The following is a 20329-nucleotide window of genomic DNA, read 5'->3' as shown; positions in this document are numbered from 1 at the left end:
CCCTCCTATACGTGGCAATTGGCTAAACAGACAGGACACAGGGACGCCCCTCACTGACGCGATTGAAGGATAAATATCAACGCCACCAAATTGTTTCAAGAACACCGGTGAAATAGCTAAGTCTACAGAAACACTCATTTTTAAATTGGGCAATATACTTAGTATCAGATACATCATATTTTGTAAACTACAGTTGACTGAGTTTAGCTAGATATACTCTGCAAATTGCAATTCCTTTAAAATGAACGGGCAATTGAACGGTTTCCATAACTCACTCATTGATGAAGACTGCTTTTTGTTCACCTCTGAATCTGTTGGAGAAGGACACCCAGGTGAGTTTGCGTCTGTCTTATTTTAGCTAGCTACTTTCCAACATAAGGAAATGTTATGTGGTAGATTCAGCGAACTAGCAGCAAAGTGCTGCCAAATGCCTGCCAGTTCTTTTTACGAACACGCATAAACGTTAGCTAACATATTGTTCGTATGCCCCAGTCAGCTAGCTATTTGACTATTTTTCCACATTTGCGGATCTTTGAGTCAGCCGATATTATGAATGGGGAGCACGAGCCACAGACAGGCCACGCGGGTTGCCTTCGCCATGGGATCGGGTGCTAGCTAACGTTAGCTAGAAGCTCATGCTAATCCAGTAAAGTGTGACACTAAAATACTTGTCTGGATGGTCAAGTCGCCACCTGTGTTACGTGGTGCGTTTATTTAAAAACGTAACATATATGCCATATTTTTATATATTCGTGTTTTTCCTTTCACTGAATTTATTAGCACATTTTGGGCTAGTCGAACAACGGTATTACATCAGTAGACTGCGAGCTCGTGCACGTAATGCAACTGCGAGCGCGGACCAAGTAGGTTTTGTTGTTATATGGTCACTGGGTTAACGGAGTTCTCTAGCAGTGGTGTATTTTAGTTAATTTCAATGCGTGTATAATAACAATTGTCGGTGATTTATTTTGATTTGACTGAAGCATGAGACCACAGTGTACTCATTTCACCTCAAATCACCATTGTTTCATGAGCTGAAATAAAAGATCCCAGAAATGTTCCATACGCACGACGAGTTTATTTCTCTTAAATGTTGTGCACAAATTTGTTTACATCACCGTTAGTGAGCATTTCTCCTTTACCAAGATAATCCATCCAGATGATGATTAAACAGCATGTTCAATACAGGGGACAATTAAAAAGCCACTCGAAAATGTGTTGTTTTGTCACACAATACAATGCCACAGATGTCTCAAGTTTGAGTGTGCAATTGGCATTGTGACTGCAGGAATGTCGATCAGAGCTGTTGCCAGAGAATTGTTGTTAATTTCTCTACCATAAGCCACCTCCAATGTCTTTTTAGAGAGTTTGTCAGTAAGTCCAACTGGCCTCGACCGCAGACCACATGTATGCCGTCGTGTGGGCGACCGGTTTGCTGATGTCAACATTGTGAACAGAATGCCCCACCTCTACCGACAACAAACAATTGCATTTTATGAATGGCAATTTGAATGCACAGAGAGCGTGACGAGATCCTGAGTTCTATTGTCGTGCCATTCATCCACCGCCATCACCTCATGTTTCAGCATGTTAATGCACAGCCCCAAGGATGTGTACATGATTCCTGGAAGCTGAAAATGTCCCAGTTGTTCCATGGCCCGCATACCCACCAGACATGTCATGCATTGAGCACGTTTGGGATGTTCTGGATCAATGTTTATGACAGCTGTTTCCAGTTCCCCCCAATACCCAGCTTCTTTGTACAGCCATTGATGAGTGGGACAATATTCCACTGGCCACAATCAACGCCCTGATCAACTCTGCGAAGGTGATGTCGAGCTGCATGAGGCAAATGGTGGTCACACCAGATACTTACTGGTGTTCTGATCCAAGCCCCTACCTTTTTTAAAAGGTATCTGTGACCAACAGATGCATGTCTGTATTCCCAGTCATGTGAAATTCATAGATTAGAGCCTAATGAATTTATTTCCTTATGAGGTAAAATCTTTAAAATTGTTTCATGTTTTTATATTTTTGTTCACAGTTACATTACAGTAGCTAGCCAGGTTTTCTGGCTACAGTCCTCATGTACAGGTTTAAGTGCAATGCTTACTTGACATTTGGGGGAGGGAGACAGCTCCATTGCAGCTGATTATCTAGGCTTACCTCCACCCTAAATATAGGCCTAGGCCTCTTCTCCAGGGACTGCAGTGCAACTGTTGGCAGCCTGTCGCATTATGTACCTTTTGTCACAAGAAGCTGCTTTAAGCAAGTAGTCACTGTTGTAACAATTCAGTGCATATGATGATCTTTTGAATTAAAAGCCAACATGGTGCTATTGGTGAGAGTTTTGTAGAGACTGGTTCCGAAGACTGCCCCCCTCCTTGCAGGGCATGGGGGGTGCCAGCCATGGTATGAATGGGCTGTGGTTAGGAATGTGGCTACTGTGGTGCTTTGCAGCTGTTGCTCATGTACATGGCAATGGCTGCTGAGTGGCTTGTTGCAAGTTTGGTCCATTAAAGGTTATTGGTTTTGCATTTGCAGGGATAAACTACCTGGGGGAAGTGTTCAGCGGGGTCTTAAAAAAAAAAAATTTAAGCAGGATACGCCCCATAACTCCCATTTCTTTTTTGACAGATAAGATTTGTGACCAGATCAGCGACGCTGTGCTTGATGCCCATCTCAAGCAGGACCCTGATGCCAAAGTGGCATGTGGTAATGATCAAGCACCCATTAAAAAAATTTCTATAGATTTATCCATTTTGCACTAACATGACTGTGCTTCTGTCCCCCCTTTATCACCCTGAATAGCTAATGCTCATGTTTACCTCGCTCTCTCACTTTCCTTCACTTGATTTTCTTCTGTTTGTCCCCTTCTTTCTCTCACATGCTTTCTCTTTCTGTCTGCATTTTCTTCAGAGACTGTAGCTAAGACTGGGATGATCCTGCTGGCAGGGGAGGTCACCTCCAGGGCCAACGTCGATTACCAGAAGGTCGTCAGGGACACGATCAAGTACATTGGCTATGACGACTCCTCCAAGGGTATTATAGCGAATTTGCTCCGATGAGAGATTAAATCGCTCACTTCCATTGAAAACGTGGTTTTAAGAGGTCACAGGGTTTGCTTTAGTAGGTACAGAAAGTAACACTGAGGTTTGACTATTCCCTTCCTACAGGCTTTGACTATAAGACCTGCAATGTCCTGGTGGCTCTGGAGCAGCAATCCCCTGACATTGCTCAGGGTGTTCACCTGGACCGCAAAGAGGAGGATGTGGGAGCTGGAGACCAGGTTAGAAGGTTCCTGTCTTTGATTGTTTGTGTGAGGAAGTGACTGGGCCTTGACAGTATGATAGTGTTTGTTGTTGTCCCCGCTCCAAGTGTTTGACTGTGTTTTGTGTTACAGGGTCTGATGTTTGGTTATGCCACTGATGAGACTGAGGAGTGTATGCCCCTCACCATCGTCCTCGCCCACAAGCTCAATGCCAAGATGGCTGAATTGCGCCGCAACGGAACCCTCCCCTGGCTGAGGCCAGACTCCAAAACTCAGGTTAGATTCAGCACTATAGCCCATGAACACCCATGCACCAAATATGGCAATGAAGTCATGTAAATCCCTTGTCCAGATCTTCGTAATGAAGCCGGCATTTCAGATGCACTCCAATCACATGCAGGTATCCTAGTACCTTGCCTTACCTTGTCAGATGTGTGTACTCCTTGAATGACACTTAATACCTTGTCTCCCTCTCTAGGTGACTGTTCAGTACAGGCAGGACCGTGGGGCCATGCTCCCAGTGCGTGTGCACACTGTTGTGGTGTCCGTGCAGCATGATGAAGTAATTTGCCTGGATGAGATGCGTGACGCCCTTAAGGAGCAGGTTGTGAAGGCAGTGGTGCCCACCGTGTACCTGGACGACGACACCATCTACCACCTGCAGCCCAGCGGCCGCTTTGTCATCGGAGGTCCTCAGGTGAGACTGAGAGATGTATTGTACACCACTGTCCTCAATAGACTCTAGAAAATAACCATCCAGAGAGATGTGATCAAGTAGCTACATAGTCAGTCAGATTTGTTTTTTTAAAGTAGGCTCTTGTCAACATGTGACATTTCTAACACTGTCCTGGGCTCCTTGGCTGACCCTCCCCCTCGCAGGGTGATGCTGGCCTGACCGGACGTAAGATCATTGTGGACACCTACGGAGGCTGGGGGGCCCACGGTGGAGGGGCCTTTTCAGGGAAAGACTACACTAAGGTGGACCGCTCTGCTGCCTACGCTGCCCGCTGGGTGGCCAAGTCCCTGGTGAAGGCTGAGCTCTGCAAGCGTGTGCTGGTCCAGGTCAGGATTGCGCTAATGGCTGCAACCTAACAATTTTATTTGTCTTTTGTGGTCGTTTTAAGGTTTTAATTTGCTATAAGAGTCATTCACTTAGAACTGTTATGTATAACAATGAGATGAAAAGTATAAAAAATAGCATATTTTACAACCTGTCATGTGAGTCTTGATCATGTGTGTGTTAATAAGAAGTGGCTGTGTTGTCAGGTAGCCTATGCCATTGGAGTTGCCCATCCCCTATCCATCTCCATCTTCCACTATGGGACTTCTCAGAAGAGCGAGAGGGAGCTGCTGGACATCGTCAAGAAGAACTTTGACCTCCGCCCTGGTGTCATTGTTAGGTAGTGTGGAACAATGGTGGCTGCCAGTAACATATTTTGTTAGGGGTCCCATGGGGTCGGAGCTGGTCTTCATGGGTCTAGGGGTTCTACATTTGAATGGCGACGGCTTGGTTTGCCCTCTAGTAATCTGTGCATTTATTTACCCAATTCAACACTATTGTGCTTTCTGTGTTCCAGGGAGCTCGACTTGAAGAAGCCTATCTACCAGCGGACTGCTGCCTATGGCCACTTTGGGCGGGAGGCCTTCCCCTGGGAGGTCCCCAAAAAGCTCAAATACTGAATCCCTCACCCTGAGCTATGGGTGTACTACAGAAAAACCTACAAGCTCTTGGGAGAGATGAATGTCCACAATCACCCCCAAACTCTCATCCCTAAAGGAAACATTTTACACTCCTGTACCCTCTCTACCCATCTGCAATTGCTTGCACACCCCCTGAAATCCATTTCCTGTCTTTCCCCCTGACAGTTGTTTTATCTTCACATAAATGTATTTTCTCTCTTCTCCCTCCTGTTTCCGTACCTATCCCCCACCCAGTGTTTCTCTGGTTGGAGAAATAATTGATGGCACATTTTAGGGCTGAAGAATGCTAGGAGTTGCAATAGGTAATTAGGATGTCAATCTTGTCCCCTTAACTCTTTTCAATTAAAAGTTAAGTATTTGTCAGATGTAACCAAAAACCCATTTGTCAAAGTGGAACTGCAGAACTTGAGTTTTCTTGAACTATAGTACCTTGTTTGGAACAGTCATCCCTTCAGACCATGTTTTCTGACGTGTTACAGAGAAGTCAGAAACTTCTAATGAACTCTGGTTCTGTTGGGATGTACGTTGTATCTCTATTCCCTCTGTCACATCCTTTGTCAAATTAAGATTACATGTGAAAGTTCTAGAATGGTCTGATAGACTAAGGTCTGATAGACTAAGGCAAGGCACTTCCCCTCTAGACAGTGACCACTGGGTGTCGCTAGAGAAACTGCTTCAGTCTGCTCTACCATTTGATAACTCAATACTTGAAAACAAACGCGAGTGCTTCATTTTTGACTGCCTTTGGGGGACCTTTTTAACATGGATGCTGACAAGTGAGGAAGGTTAACTTAAAAAAATAAACAACAATTAAAAATCATTAGCATGGTTTTACCCTCTGGTTCCTAAAGTGGTCCACAGAAAAACTTTGGGTTGCAGCCACTAGGTGGTGCTCTAAGCAGTTGCCAGTGTTATTTATATTTTAGTGACAAGGGTTTTGGAGATGACTGACTTTGCAGAAGAATTTTAACATTTTTTTTTTCTTCCCACATGCCCACTGATAAAAGCAAAAGTCTGGCGGGTGTTGTACAGAGAAACCGGCCTTGTTTACAATGCTCTCTGTTGGGTATGTGTGGACTGCAGCATTTGCATTCTCTACATTTTGTTTAAAATCTTTCTTTTTTTACATTTTTGGTGGTGAGGCTGTCTGGTTACTGAAGGTGTAAAAGTGCCTTTTTAATGTTTTTACCTCACTACACACACCCTGCCTGCTCCTGCTACTATCTCCAACCCCTCACCTGTGATGCTTATAGACCCCTCCCCTTGGCTCAAATGTTCCATTTCCTAAAGACTTGAAATGCTCCATGTGAAACCTTTGAATAAAAGTCTACCCTGATGTTCTGTACATAATTCCTTAATTTATTTTTAATACTCAATATTCAACTTACAGCACTAACCTCCATTGTTACTGAAACAAATACATTAATTGGGAGAGGTAGACTCATGTCCCTAATGAGGACACAATCTAATGTACAATGTTTGGAATTTCACTACACAATTGCTTCGGGTTGTAGAAATGATTTCCATGAAAGGGTCAGTCAATGGGGAAAAGTAATTTTATTCATGACGTGATTTGATTTTGATAATGTCAGGAACCATAAAAGAATGAGCATGAAGAACACAACTAATATTCATATGGAGATTGAGGTCACATGTAAAGCTAAAATCACAAGCAAGGTAATATGAACATTTTCCTAGTACATTTAGCCTTGTAGACCACCTTTACTGCTAATATTATGTCTCTAAATAGTTTCAATGTCTTTATCATGTTCTCTTAATCCCTAGCTCGCAGGAATGCATTCATTTAATACTGACTGCTGCCCGCAAGGAAAAGTACAGAAGAGTTTTATAAAATCATATCCATTGGCAAAATATTCAGTGCAATGTTCATGTGTTAAAGAAGTGTTATCATCTAGAAAAACATATTGACACAGTAAATAGAATATTTGTAATTTGATGTTGAAAGCTTTGGGATCTTCCATTGCTGCAAAGGCCTCAGGCTCGCTCAAAGTCTTGGATTATCAATCTGAAAAGAAGAGTGGGCGGAACATTGATTTACAACCCGAGTCGTTTGTGTGTGTGACAACCAATTGATCTGAAACCTAAATAGCATGCCTATCATAAGATTTATTCATATTTGTGTTACTAGGGTCGGTTTAACAAATCATAGGCCCCATGTCTTTGTTTTATATAACCCCCCTTCCTGACACATCCTAATGTTTTGTAAACCCAATCCGTGCACAAAAATGCAATTAGTTGTGTGATAAATGTACCCTTGAAGAAAAAGCCCCTTTGTAATAAAGCATAGGCTACAATTGAGTAGATTTCCACTTTTTTTATTGTTGCTGTGTCTGGAAAATGTGCCTTTTCATGCAATTCTACAAAACATTACCAGAATCTCTTAATGCCAAGCAAATGACTGTGAGAGTGGCTACTCTGACAGTGTCAAATGACTGTGAGAGTGGCTACTCTGACAGTGTCAAATGACTGTGAGAGTGGCTACTCTGACAGTGTCAAATGACTGTGAGAGTGGCTACTCTGACAGTGTCAAATTTATCAATAAAAACAATCTGTCCTTGTGGCCAATGAAGCCTACAATATTAGGAGGAAATACACTGAGTATACAAAACATTACCAACACCTGTAACTGCCAAAATAAAATAAAAACACTTGAGGAAATTAGGGATACAAAGTATATGGTATGGTGTGTGGGGTGCATTATCCTGGCATGGTTTAGATCCACTAGTAGGATCTATGCAAAGGTGCATTTAAGCTGTTCTGGCAGCTCGTGGTGGCCAACACCCTATTAAAACACTTTATGTTGGTGTTTCCTTTATTTTGGCAGTTACCTGTATGTAACTGAAAAAACTTTTGACTGGTACTGTATGTATACACTATCCAAGCAGAAGATACATCTCCTTCAAATGTTGATATGTGGTTGTGTTCATAATTCAATGTTCACAATTCAATATCCAGTTTGTCTACAAAATAATGATTGATATGTTGGATTTACGTCTCTCAGTTAATGAATAGCACTAAATCAAATCCAACTTAAATGCACTTCAAATATAGTTTTATTTGATTTAGTCCTATTCTTCAACTTAGAATTTTGGTTGAGATGGAGACATAAATCCAACATATTACTAACTTGTAGATCAACCCACCGTCCTTCATGAAAAATAAAATATCCAAAGGTAAAAGTGTATTATTAATATCACTAAGCTACTTCTACACTTCCAAAGATCCATTCAACCATGAATGAATGATAATACTGTATGAAAAGATGATCTCTTCCTAAATATTTAGTCAAATTATACATTTTGTGTATGGTTTCTTAGAAACAAGGGGTGGCTTAACTAACTCTTTCCCTCAATTTACCCCTCTCCCTTACTGGTTGATGACCCTTTTCAAATCCAATGTATTTCCATGTTGATTCTACGTCACAATACGTTGACAAATTACGTTGAAACAACAATCAAACCAGTGTGTGTGTCCAGTGGGTTGTCATTCGAGTCATGTCAACCCCTATTAATTAATGTGATTTGTTAGGCCAATTTGTACTCCTGAACTAATGTAGGCTTGCCAAAACTAAGGGGCTGAATATTTATGCAACAACTGTATTTTAGTTATTTAATTTGCATACATTTGTAAAAATGTACAGGATTTTTTTTCACCTTGACATTATGGAGTATTTTGTGTAGATCAATGGCAAAATGTCATAGTTAAATCCATTTCAATCCCACTTTGTAAAGCAACAAATGTGAAAAAAAATCCAAGACGGGTGAATACTTTTAATAGGCGCTGTATGTACATCAAGAGTCAACTTACCGTCCACTTTGAGAGTAGGTACTGGGCAGAGGTTCTTACTTCCACGCAAACTTCTGGCAGATTGACACCATCTATATAAGACAAATTGCATGCAAAGATTTAAACACCTTTGTTCTGTTATGAAATGTCTACTATACTTTTTTTTGTATTTTCTTGATGTATTTCCTATTGTGTAATTTCTTGTGTGATTGTGTGATGCAAGGCTCCCTTAGACATTAGTCTCAATGGGACTCCCTGATAAAATAAAGGTAAAATAAAATCAAACTTTGTTGGTACGTTCAGTGGCCTTACCCCGCATTCCAGGGCAGTCTTGAGGTCTCTGCAACTGTAACTGGTGCCCAGAGTGCATGGGTCCCCTCCCTGTTCTCCTGCCTCTATCACTCCCCCACACAGGCCCACTCTCTGAGAAACAAACAAACTTAAAGTACATCCCCACCCCATAGAAATTTGGATTTATCCTCTACGGGATCGTTGTCCAATTCACAGTAGCTATTACAGTGAAATAATACTATGCTATTGTTTGAGGTCGAGTGCACAATTATGAACTTGAAAATGTATTAATAAACCAATTAGTCACATTTGGGCAGTCTTGATACAACATTTTGAACAGATATGCAAAGGTTCATTGGATCAGTCTAAAACTTTGCACATACACTGCTGCTAACTAGTGGCCAAAATGTGAATAGCACCTGGGCTGGAATAATAGATTATTGCCTTTCTATTGCATTTCAAAGATGATGGTGTTCTTTGTATGATCTTTTACCAGATCTAATGTGTTATATTCTCTTACATTAATTTCACATTTCCACAAACGTCAAAGTGTTTCCTTTCAAATGGTATCAAAAATATGCATATCCTTGCTTCAGGTCCTGAGCTACAGACAGTTAGATTTGGGTACGTCTTTTTAGGCAATAATTGAAAAAAGGGTCAGATCCTTAGTGACTTTCATGTTACGTTACAGTGTGTAGTCGAGTGAATCTAAACATGACATACCTCACACACATCAAGGGCTGACTCTGGTTTACCCAGAAGCCCCTTCAGCTGGTGCCCATGACGCTGGGTAAAGCCATCACACTGAAAAGAGTGAAATTAGACATGAGCCCAGAGGCTCCTATAAGGCTCTTATGTGAGATGAGGGAGATGTAGACCAGGGGGCAGGGCTGACCTTGGGCAGGGCCTTGGGGTGGAGCTGGCAGACAGAGGCCAGGAAGGAGGAGGTCTGGGGCTCTGAAGCATTGGAGCCCAGCTGTAGATGAGTCAGAACCGCCAGAGTCAGACAGGAGTCACAGTCAGACAGAGGAGCACTCTCTGAGAGGGAGAGAAAGAGGGAGAGGAGAGAGGGAAAGAAGAGAGAGACATTTCAAAACAGTGGATAATATAGAAGAGGAAATGATAGAGAGAAAAGTGATTATATGGTGGTGATGCAAAGCAGGGCAGGAGGGATGAATGATGAAGTGGTCATGAACTCACCCAGGACAGGCGTATCCATGCCATGACAGGCTTCGACTAGGGTGCATATGACCTCAGGGGTGGCGTAGGTCAGGAGCATGTCCATCAGCATCTTACCATACTTCTCTATCAGGTTCTCACACTGCTTCCTGTAGGACATGGGTAGAATACCACACACCTTCCCCAGCAGATCAATCACAGCCATCTGGGAGGGGAAACAGATACAGGGCATTGGGAAAAAGATTGTTTGTGTGTACACACATGTAGGGTGGCAAGTAGCCTAGCGGTTAAGTGTGTTAGGTCAGTAACCAAAAGGTTGCTTTGTTCAAATCCACAAGCTGTCTAGATGAAAAATCTGTCAATGTGACCTTGAGCAAGGCACTTAACCCTAGTTGCTTTGGATACAAATGTGTGTGTTAGTGCACAGCAAACTCTGATTGGTAAGCTTAACACTGTGGGTGTACAATTGAATGCTTTTTTTGTGTTTACATGAGAACCACCAGAATGTATGTAAGTGTTGCCCTTTTAACAGTGTTTAACAGTATATATTTCCTAGCACCAGCGATGTAGGTATTGAACACTATATTGGGTGACGACAACACTTTTTTTAGTGTGTTCCAACTGATAGTTTCTAACACCAGTGGCATTAAAATGTTACACTAACTCAGTGTGTAAGGTACTCTCCTATGGTTTTCACTGATACAGTGTATTTTGGAATTTGAATTTTACTCTAACAGTTAACTAGTATATAAACTGGCTACATCACATTATGCTGGCTTGCAAAATGATGTGTAAATCCTATTGAATTCTAGCCAGATTGAGGATATCCAACAATTTTTACTTTTCACCTGCAACCTGCATTTAGAATGACTGCCAAGGTAGGGCCCGAAAAAAATGTAGACTACCTAAACTATCTAAACTGGAAAGACCATCTCAGCAACGGGTGCAATAAATCTACTAACAGATTGGATTAGTTTAGAAAAATGTCATGTTATTTACATTTGTGTAGCATAAAATCAATGTCCATGCAAAAAAATCTAAGAATCTACCTGCAATTTTTACAACTATTAGTAAAAAAACATCAAAAAGGCAGTTGTTTCAAAACTCCAAACACATTTTCAAATGACTAATTACAAAACACAAAATCACACAGTCACCTTTTCATCAAACTTAATCATCTAGAAATACATTTCACATTGCAATACATGTTCATATAAAGTAATTGCTTTTCACAATGCACTGCTCACATGACTTTTGATATGATTCTCTCCTCTTTTGTTCAAATGCATTTACTATAACTTAATCCGACTGCTCTGAATTGATGATCACTTAAACATTTGGTAAACCTATAGATTTGACATGTCAACTGTTTAGTCTACTACAGATTTTGAGAACTACATACTTAAAATATGTCTGTAAAGTAGAAACATAAAAAGTATGATTTCCTGTATACTCAAATGTACTACTATGATAATGACTATGATGATTTTACTTCACAGTACATGAAAAAAAATCTGACATTGACAAGATCAGATATATACTGTACGTAACAAATCAAAGTTTATTGGTCGCATCCACAGATTAGCAGATGTTACAGCAGGTGCAGTGAAATGCTTGTATTTGTAACTCTAACAGTGCAGTGATAGAATATCAATACAATACCAATATGCAAATCATCCAGAAAGTCCAAAACAAGAAAGAAATGCATCCCCCAGTACAGTAATACATGTAATTTACATAGCAGACACTTTAATCCAAAGTGACAACAGTCTACATATTTTGGTATGTGACCCTAGTGGGAATCAAACCCACAACTCTGGTGTTGCTAGTGCTGTGTTCTAATGAACTAAGCCACGTACAGGACCAATACAATACAGAAGTACAATACGGTAAAATACAATACATGATTACAATACAGGTGGAAGATGTATGATTGCCATCCCGTAAGCGTACCACCCTCCTTCAGGCCATGGATGAGGCATGCAATGATTTCAAACCAGACCTAAATCAGACTTTGATTTGCAATGCTAAAAGGTGCATGAACAATAAGGATATTTATTTTGATATCGATGAGAACCTATGTCCAAATGCTCAAGACAGGCTTGATGCAATTTAGTGCCTGCTAAACGATGTTTCCTTCATTTGATCACACCTTTGATCACACATGGGATAGTGTACCTAATATGAAAACAGTGTAATGTATTGTAATTTACAAGTGTTACCAGTGTGGAGTTCTGTACTAAGAGTTTTGAAAATTCACCACATTGTCACCATAATACAGTAAAAAACTATTACATTTTTCTTAGCACTTTGGTACAATTTTCAGAAGTATGTGTTACATTTTCACAATACTAAACACAAAAATCATCAAAATGACGAAAGTTTTTAAAACTCTAAGCACATTTGTAATTGACTGAGAATTACAAATAAAGTCACTTGTTCATCACTCTTTCAATTTTGATGCATAATCAACCTAAGTATCTGCTTTTCAAAATGCAACTTTCACTTGACTTTTGATTTGATTTGATTATGTTGTTAACAATACAAATAATTAGACAATCACTTAATCAAACTGTTCAAAACTGGTAACTACTGAACCAAAATGATGTAGTGCTTGTAGTTAGCATATACAGTATAGTTTGATAACTGCTGAACACTGTAAATGTATATATGTTTGCCTCATAAATGTATCAATCTGACATCAATTTATGATGGAAGGTAAACCAAATCATATATGTATGTGCCAGTGTGCTTCAATAGGAAGTGGAAAGAGTCACTCTATGTGCTACCATTTGGAACGATAGTGTACTGTACAATGATCTGATGAAAGACCTGCGTTATATACAACAATATAGTCCACTCATTATCTGAATTTCATTGATACACTGCAAGCAGATATAGACAGGCGATACTGTATCATTTGACAAATCCCGTAGATAAGGTGATCTTGTAAAATGTAGCATGGGGCATAAATAACATACAACACCGCGCTACGTTTCTACAGTAGCCAACTCCTTTACAATACCCCCATTTCTGATGATTTGTCCACCTATTTACAATATAAGAATAATCAAATGTAAATCTGACAGACATATTTCTCAACATGCTCACAATCTGCCATTGGATACAAATTATATATATTTTTTGCAAGTTATAGTAAAATACTGTATGTAAAATGATATTTACCATCTACTATTCTTTCTATTCAGCATTTCAAAAAGAACAGTTTTGAAATGCGTGTCTTGTATTTTTTGGTATTGGACTAAATGGTAGTTAAAATGACGAAATGGTGAGCCTGTCATTACCTGATATATTGGTGACTAAATTGAATGTTCTCATGGCATTTCATTCATTTTGCATGAATGACTCAGGGGTGAACCCTAACCTCTATGAATACACAATCAAAGGTTCTGAACATAACAAGTATTAGTTTACAGTTTTCTTCTAAGAGTTTTGAAAATACACAACTTACATCTGAAAAATGTGCCAAAGTGATTGAAAAAAAGATAACGCTAACAAAGGCAACCCATCGATTGAATAACAGTATTTTAAAGATATGAACAACAGCTGGGGTGTGTGTGTTCCTGTGTGCATGCCTTGGCTGAATCTAGTTGATGATCCCTGCACTAATTATATTTCTATGGCATGCCTTACCTCAGTCCTTATTTTCGGCAGCATACTCTCCAGTGACTTGATAAGATAAATGCAGAAGGTACATTCTGGCGAGAACTGCACCTAGTAGACAAAACAGAAAGAAAACAGAGGGAGAAAGAGAACAAGATAAAGACAGACAAACAGTCAGGTACAGACAAACAAAAGTCAGCGGGACACAGAGTAGAGGTCAGAGAGAGAGTGCATTAGTCCTGTTCTTTCTGTCTCACCTTTGTCATTGTCATGGCTGACTTCAGACCCGCTTGAATGTGATCAGTCAGCAGGCTCTGCTGCTGGCTGTCTGACTGGGAGCCACACAGTCCCAACACGGTACACACCTCAGTGGGTTTCTGTGGGAGAGGAGAGAGGCTCAATTCAAGGCTCATTCAGTCAGAATTATATAACAAATTACAAACCAGGATCTTTCTCAACCTCCCATCAGCACGTACGAAGAAGCTTGTCAAGAAGGTGATGACCAGGGGGAGGTTCTTATCCACTTGCTCCCGGCACAGTTTGGGGGACGCAGGACCTGGCATGAGGTCACATAGTTTCTCCAATTCGCCCCTGATCTCGGTCTGGGGATGGAGGAGTGGGAGGCATCAGTTGAAATCATTTTGAGGCACATTAAGTAAATGATGTGTTTTACAATCATTAAGACATATTAGAATATGTATTAAAAGCTACAGTGAAGTACATTTCTTTTTGCATACCACTGGTTTGTTAGGCCACTGAGTGTGTTTAAGAAGAATGAACTATTCAGGGGTGAGATTACACTGTCCGAAGTGCCTGATCAGCCTCAGAGGAAAGGGGAACTTAGAAGTCAGAAATCCACTGTGAACTGCTATTATAGTTATTTTTATATAGAAAAGAGGAAGTGGCTTTCTAACTCTCCAAAACAGCAACGTAGAACAGAAACACAAACTGTACCACTTGTTTTGAGTGAGGGTTTGTGGGAAAAAACAGGTGAAAACCATTTCAGGAACTGAAAGTGTCTGTTGTTTTTCATTGTTTGCGGAAAATAAACCTGAATGCTCTATCTGCAGCCACAAATAGGAAGAAAAACTGACCCAGGTGAATGAGCATCATATGCACATACAAGTAGTACTGATGTGATGGTTATACTGTGGGGCAAAAAAGTATTTAGTCAGCCACCAATTGTGCAATTTCTCCCACTTAAAAAGATGAGAGAGGCCTGTAATTTTCATCATAGGTACACTTCAACAACAAAAAAATCCAGAAAATCATATTGTAGGATTTTTAATGAATTTATTTGCAAATTATGGTGGAAAATAAATATTTGGTCAATAACAAAAGTTTCTCAATACTTTGTTATATACCCTTTGTTGGCAATGACAGAGGTCAAACGTTTTCTGTAAGTCTTCACAAGGTTCACACACACTGTTGCTGGTATTTTGGCCCATTCCTCCATGCATATCTCCTCTAGAGCAGTGATGTTTTGGGGCTGTTGCTGGGCAACACGGACTTTCAACTCCCTCCAAAGATTTTCTATGGGGTTGAGATCTGGAGACTGGCTAGGCCACTCCAGGACCTTGAAATGCTTCTTACGAAGCCACTCCTTCATTGCTCGGGCAATCATTGTCATGCTGAAAGACCCAGCCACGTTTAATCTTCAATGCCCTTGCTGATGGAAGGAGGTTTTCACTCAAAATCTCACGATACATGGCCCCATTCATTCTTTCCTTTACATGGATCAGCGTCCTGGTCCCTTTGCAGAAAAACAGCCCCAAAGCATGATGTTTCCACCCCCATGCTTCACAGTAGGTATGGTGTTTGGATGCAACTCAGCATTCTTTGTCCTCCAAACACGACGAGTTGAGTTTTTACCAAAAAGTTATATTTTGGTTTCATCTGACCATATGACATTCTCCAAATCTTCTTCTGGATCATCCAAATGCTCTCTAGCAAACTTCAGACGGGCCTAGAGATGTACTGGCTTAAGCAGGGGGACACGTCTGGCACTGCAGGATTTGAGTCCCTGGCAGCGTAGTGTGTTACTGATGGTAGGCTTTGTTACTTTACATTCACTAGGTCCCCCCGGGACCTGGGATTTAATTTTTGACCCCACGGGGTGAGATCTTGCGTGGAGCCCCAGATCGAGGGAGATTATCAGTGGTCTTGTATGTCTCCCATTTCCTAATAATTGCTCCCACAGTTGATTTCTTCAAACCAAGCTGCTTACTTATTGCAGATTCAGTCTTTCCAGCCTGGTGCAGGTCTACAATTTAGTTTCTGGTGTCATTTGACAGCTCTTTGGTCTTGGCCATAGTGGAGTTTGGAGTGTGACTGTTTGAGGTTGTGGACGGGTGTCTTTTATACTGATAACAAGTTCGAACAGGTGCCATTAATATAGGTAACGAGTGGAGGACAGAGGAGCCTCTTAAAGAATAAGTTACAGGTCTGTGAGAGCCAGAAATCTTGCTTGTTTGTAGGTGACTAAATACTTATTTTCCACCATAATTTGCAAATAAATTCATTTAAAAAATCCTACAATGTGATTTTCTGGATTTTTTTTCTTCTAATTTTGTCTGTCATAGTTGAAGTGTACCTATGATGAAAATTACAGGCCTCTCTCATCTTTTTAAGTGGGAGAACTTGCACAATTGGTGGCTGACTAAATACTTTTTTGCCCCACTGTATGTTTCTGGGTGTTATTATGAATGATTCAAATGTATGGTATGTATGGTTCAGGGGTGCATGTTCTGTCGATGCATTCACCTGTATGTCCGGGTTGGAGATAAGGTCTTTAAGGAGTTCAATTATTTGGGTACAGTCCTGGCAGCTGTCCCCTTTCTGAGAGGAAGAGAGGGAAAGAGAAGAATGCCAACTCAAAGCTGTGGCGGGATACTGAGGCAAAGACATCCATTTATTCTAGTTGACATTATTCCTGAAGGTCCCTGACAAGCAGTGCTGGATTTATATGAAATCATATTTTGTGTTGCAAAACATGTCTCCTCTCATTTATACCTGCTTCTATAGTCTATAGACTGAACATCTGTTTTAAAGAAAACAGAAGTGAAATTAGCTCGGTTCTTATTAAGACGCAAAATATTATGACCCCATCACTGAAAGATAACATTCTCAAGAACATGTATGTGTCTTCTGTTTCCCTATACAATGCCCACAAGCGTCATTAGAACAGGGTCAGTGGAGGTTCCTCATAGGAGGAAGGGGAGGACCATCCTCCTCAGTGAATTTCATTTTTTTTTAAAGAATGAAACATCTAAAAAGTTATCCTGCCTACAACTCCCGTACAGGCTCGGGAGAGACGAAGGTTGAAAGTCATGCGTCCTCCGATACACAACCCAACCAAGCCGCACCCAGAGTCTCTGGTGGTACAGCTGGCACTGCAGTACAGCGCCCTTAACCACTGCGCCACCCGGGAGGCCCGGGAAGGGAAATCTTAACGCTACAGCATACAATGACATTCTAGATGATTCTGTGCTTCCAACTTTGTGGCAACAGTTTGGTGAAGGCCCTTTCCTGTTTCAGCATGACATTGTCCACATGCACAAAGCGGGGTCCATACAGAAATGGTTTGTAGAGATCGGTGTGGAAGAACTTGACTGCACAGATTCCAACCTCATTGCCTGACCTCACTAATGTTTTGTGGCTGAATGGAAGCAAGTCCCTGCAGCAATGTTCCAACATCTCGTGGAAAGCCTTCGCTGAAGTGTGGAGGCTGTTATAGCAGCAAAGGGGGACCAACTTTATATTAATGCCCATGATTTTGGAATGAGATGCTCGACGAGCAGGTGTCCACATACTTTTGGTCATGTTGTGTATGTTGACTATGAGGTGACAATGATGGTTAACAGTCATGATATGAAGGTTTGACTTGGGAAGGTTGCGAGAAGGAATTATATATTCAAGGAGCAAAGTGATCATGCTGTTTTTCTATGGTTGCTATGAAAGTCAACTGTGAATGTGTTTTATCTGGGGTGTATTCATTCCACCAATTCTGTTGAAAAACGTTTCTTAAACGGAAGCAAATGGAACGAAACGGGGATAAACATACCTGAATTATTCCAATAGAAACTCTCATTTGCAACTGTTGGACTAATGATTACATCCTAGATCAGCTAGATGCAAGCAAGAGTGTGCAAGGCGGTATTGAATGTGTTACTGTGTGTCACCTTGATTACTCAGTTCTCAACCTGTACTTGGAATCACGCGATGACATGTTGTGTGGTCCTCCCACTACTATGCCTACTCGGGAAACCATGCCGTTTTTAAACTACATATTAAATAGTTTATGATGAACTTCAGAGGGTGGTGAAAGTGCACGGCGATGAGTTTGATGCTCCTTTCCAATAACTATTTAGGATCTTAATCTGGTGACATGATGATCGATGCTTGACTGCCGTTTGACAAATACAAATATTCTGGCTGTTATCCATAATAAACTCATAATGTGGCTAGCCTACCCGCACAGTCTACCCGCTCTGTATTTGCGTGTTTTTGGCTGGAGCGCACGTGCCAAGCACAGAGTAGGCACATTTCCTATTTTACGCAATCATTGAACATGCGATTGAAACCCACTGAACTCTAGATTTGTATTTGATACATGAAAACTTGAGCGAAAAAGCATACTTCATTCAACTTGAAATACTGTCAAAGGTATTGTCAGACTGATTTGTAATAGACTGCCATAGCCCCAATTAAAATAAAGAAAAATTGGCCGTTGATTACATCACCTTTGGTGAGAACACAAAAAATGTATTAATTCATCAAAATGGGATCATGGGCCCAAAACGTTTGGGAACGAACCCCTGGGAACTAATCTGATTGATAATGCTATTGATATTTATACTTTATTTGATTTATATACTGTAGTAATGATATTAATTATGGAGCTCATTATCTGGTAATTTTCTCTTAGTAAAACACAATAATATTTCTCTATTTTTTCTCTCTATTTTTTTGCTTTTTGAATCCCGCCAGGTGGTTTTTAGTATGCAGAACAATGTTGCATACACTGGTATTCCTATATTTTGTGGGTTGAAGGGGGGAATCATTGTTTTCAAAATAAAAATAGTTCTTACTTTCAGCTTGTCCCAGGCGTTTTGTGTTCCCTCCCCACCGACAACCCTTGCCAAAGCTGTGGGAAAGATAAAAATATAAAGAAAAGGAAAATCTGTTATAAAAACGTGTCTCCATAAACACCTTTTTCCATTTGTGGTTCTAAATGTCTCATGAACAAGATTATATATTGTAATTACATGTTTAATTAGAACATAAATGTATATGTCAATAATGTACATTGAATTAAATATACTATAACATCATATTCATATGTTATAGTATTAACCGAAACTGTGTGCAATTGTATAGCATACCTGTGGTCTGGTAAGAAATTAAGATAACGAGTGCAAGCTTGAAAGAGGCCATCATAAGTCAGTCTCTTTCAAAGACTAATTGGAAAATGAATAACCACTCAATGTAGGATTGGGGTATAGACAGGGGCCAGCTGCCGCAGAAAGCCCTCGCCAATCAGAGCTTGACAGAAAACCACAGGTTGAAGTGTGATAAGCTATTTGTATTCTCTTTGGTATTGCGGAACTGAGTTGTACAAAAGTAATGAGGGTCCCAATTCAATAGAAGCTGTGACTTTAGTTTCAGTATCTTGGATGCTATAACAAAACCCATGTTTTATTTATTTTATTTCACCTTTATTTAACCAGGTAGGCTAGTTGAGAACACCTTTATTTAACCAGGTAGGCTAGTTGAGAACACCTTTATTTAACCAGGTAGGCTAGTTGAGAACACCTTTATTTAACCAGGTAGGCTAGTTGAGAACACCTTTATTTAACCAGGTAGGCTAGTTGAGAACACCTTTATTTAACCAGGTAGGCTAGTTGAGAACACCTTTATTTAACCAGGTAGGCTAGTTGAGAACACCTTTATTTAACCAGGTAGGCTAGTTGAGAACACCTTTATTTAACCAGGTAGGCTAGTTGAGAACACCTTTATTTAACCAGGTAGGCTAGTTGAGAACACCTTTATTTAACCAGGTAGGCTAGTTGAGAACACCTTTATTTAACCAGGTAGGCTAGTTGAGAACACCTTTATTTAACCAGGTAGGCTAGTTGAGAACACCTTTATTTAACCAGGTAGGCTAGTTGAGAACACCTTTATTTAACCAGGTAGGCTAGTTGAGAACACCTTTATTTAACCAGGTAGGCTAGTTGAGAACACCTTTATTTAACCAGGTAGGCTAGTTGAGAACACCTTTATTTAACCAGGTAGGCTAGTTGAGAACACCTTTATTTAACCAGGTAGGCTAGTTGAGAACACCTTTATTTAACCAGGTAGGCTAGTTGAGAACACCTTTATTTAACCAGGTAGGCTAGTTGAGAACACCTTTATTTAACCAGGTAGGCTAGTTGAGAACACCTTTATTTAACCAGG

The 20329-nt window shown here is 40.5% G+C and overlaps 2 protein-coding genes across 2 annotated transcripts; one reads left to right on the top strand and one right to left on the bottom strand.

Moving 5' to 3' along the window:
• On the top strand, positions 1-6317 carry mat2aa (methionine adenosyltransferase 2Aa). Its single transcript, XM_020465187.2, has 9 exons — positions 1-332; positions 2638-2715; positions 2920-3042; positions 3177-3289; positions 3404-3547; positions 3750-3968; positions 4151-4333; positions 4538-4671; positions 4849-6317. The coding sequence occupies exons 1-9, from the start codon at positions 242-244 to the stop codon at positions 4949-4951; spliced, it is 1188 nt and encodes a 395-aa protein (XP_020320776.1). The 5' UTR covers positions 1-241; the 3' UTR covers positions 4952-6317.
• A 193-nt stretch (positions 6318-6510) lies between these two features.
• LOC109873528 (prosaposin) lies at positions 6511-19390 on the bottom strand. The gene is made up of 12 exons (XM_020465188.2): positions 19258-19390; positions 18964-19019; positions 16637-16711; positions 14350-14475; positions 14131-14250; positions 13904-13984; positions 10271-10454; positions 9966-10108; positions 9794-9874; positions 9092-9202; positions 8801-8871; positions 6511-6998 (listed from the first exon to the last, which is right to left on the bottom strand). The coding sequence occupies exons 1-11, from the start codon at positions 19310-19312 to the stop codon at positions 8836-8838; spliced, it is 1068 nt and encodes a 355-aa protein (XP_020320777.1). The 5' UTR covers positions 19313-19390; the 3' UTR covers positions 6511-6998; positions 8801-8835.
• Between the last annotated feature and the right edge of the window lie 939 nt (positions 19391-20329).

The sequence above is a fragment of the Oncorhynchus kisutch genome, linkage group LG29, assembly GCF_002021735.2.
Source record: "Oncorhynchus kisutch isolate 150728-3 linkage group LG29, Okis_V2, whole genome shotgun sequence".
Classification (NCBI taxonomy): Eukaryota; Metazoa; Chordata; class Actinopteri; order Salmoniformes; family Salmonidae; genus Oncorhynchus; species Oncorhynchus kisutch.
This window is presented reverse-complemented; position numbering and strand designations above follow the sequence as displayed.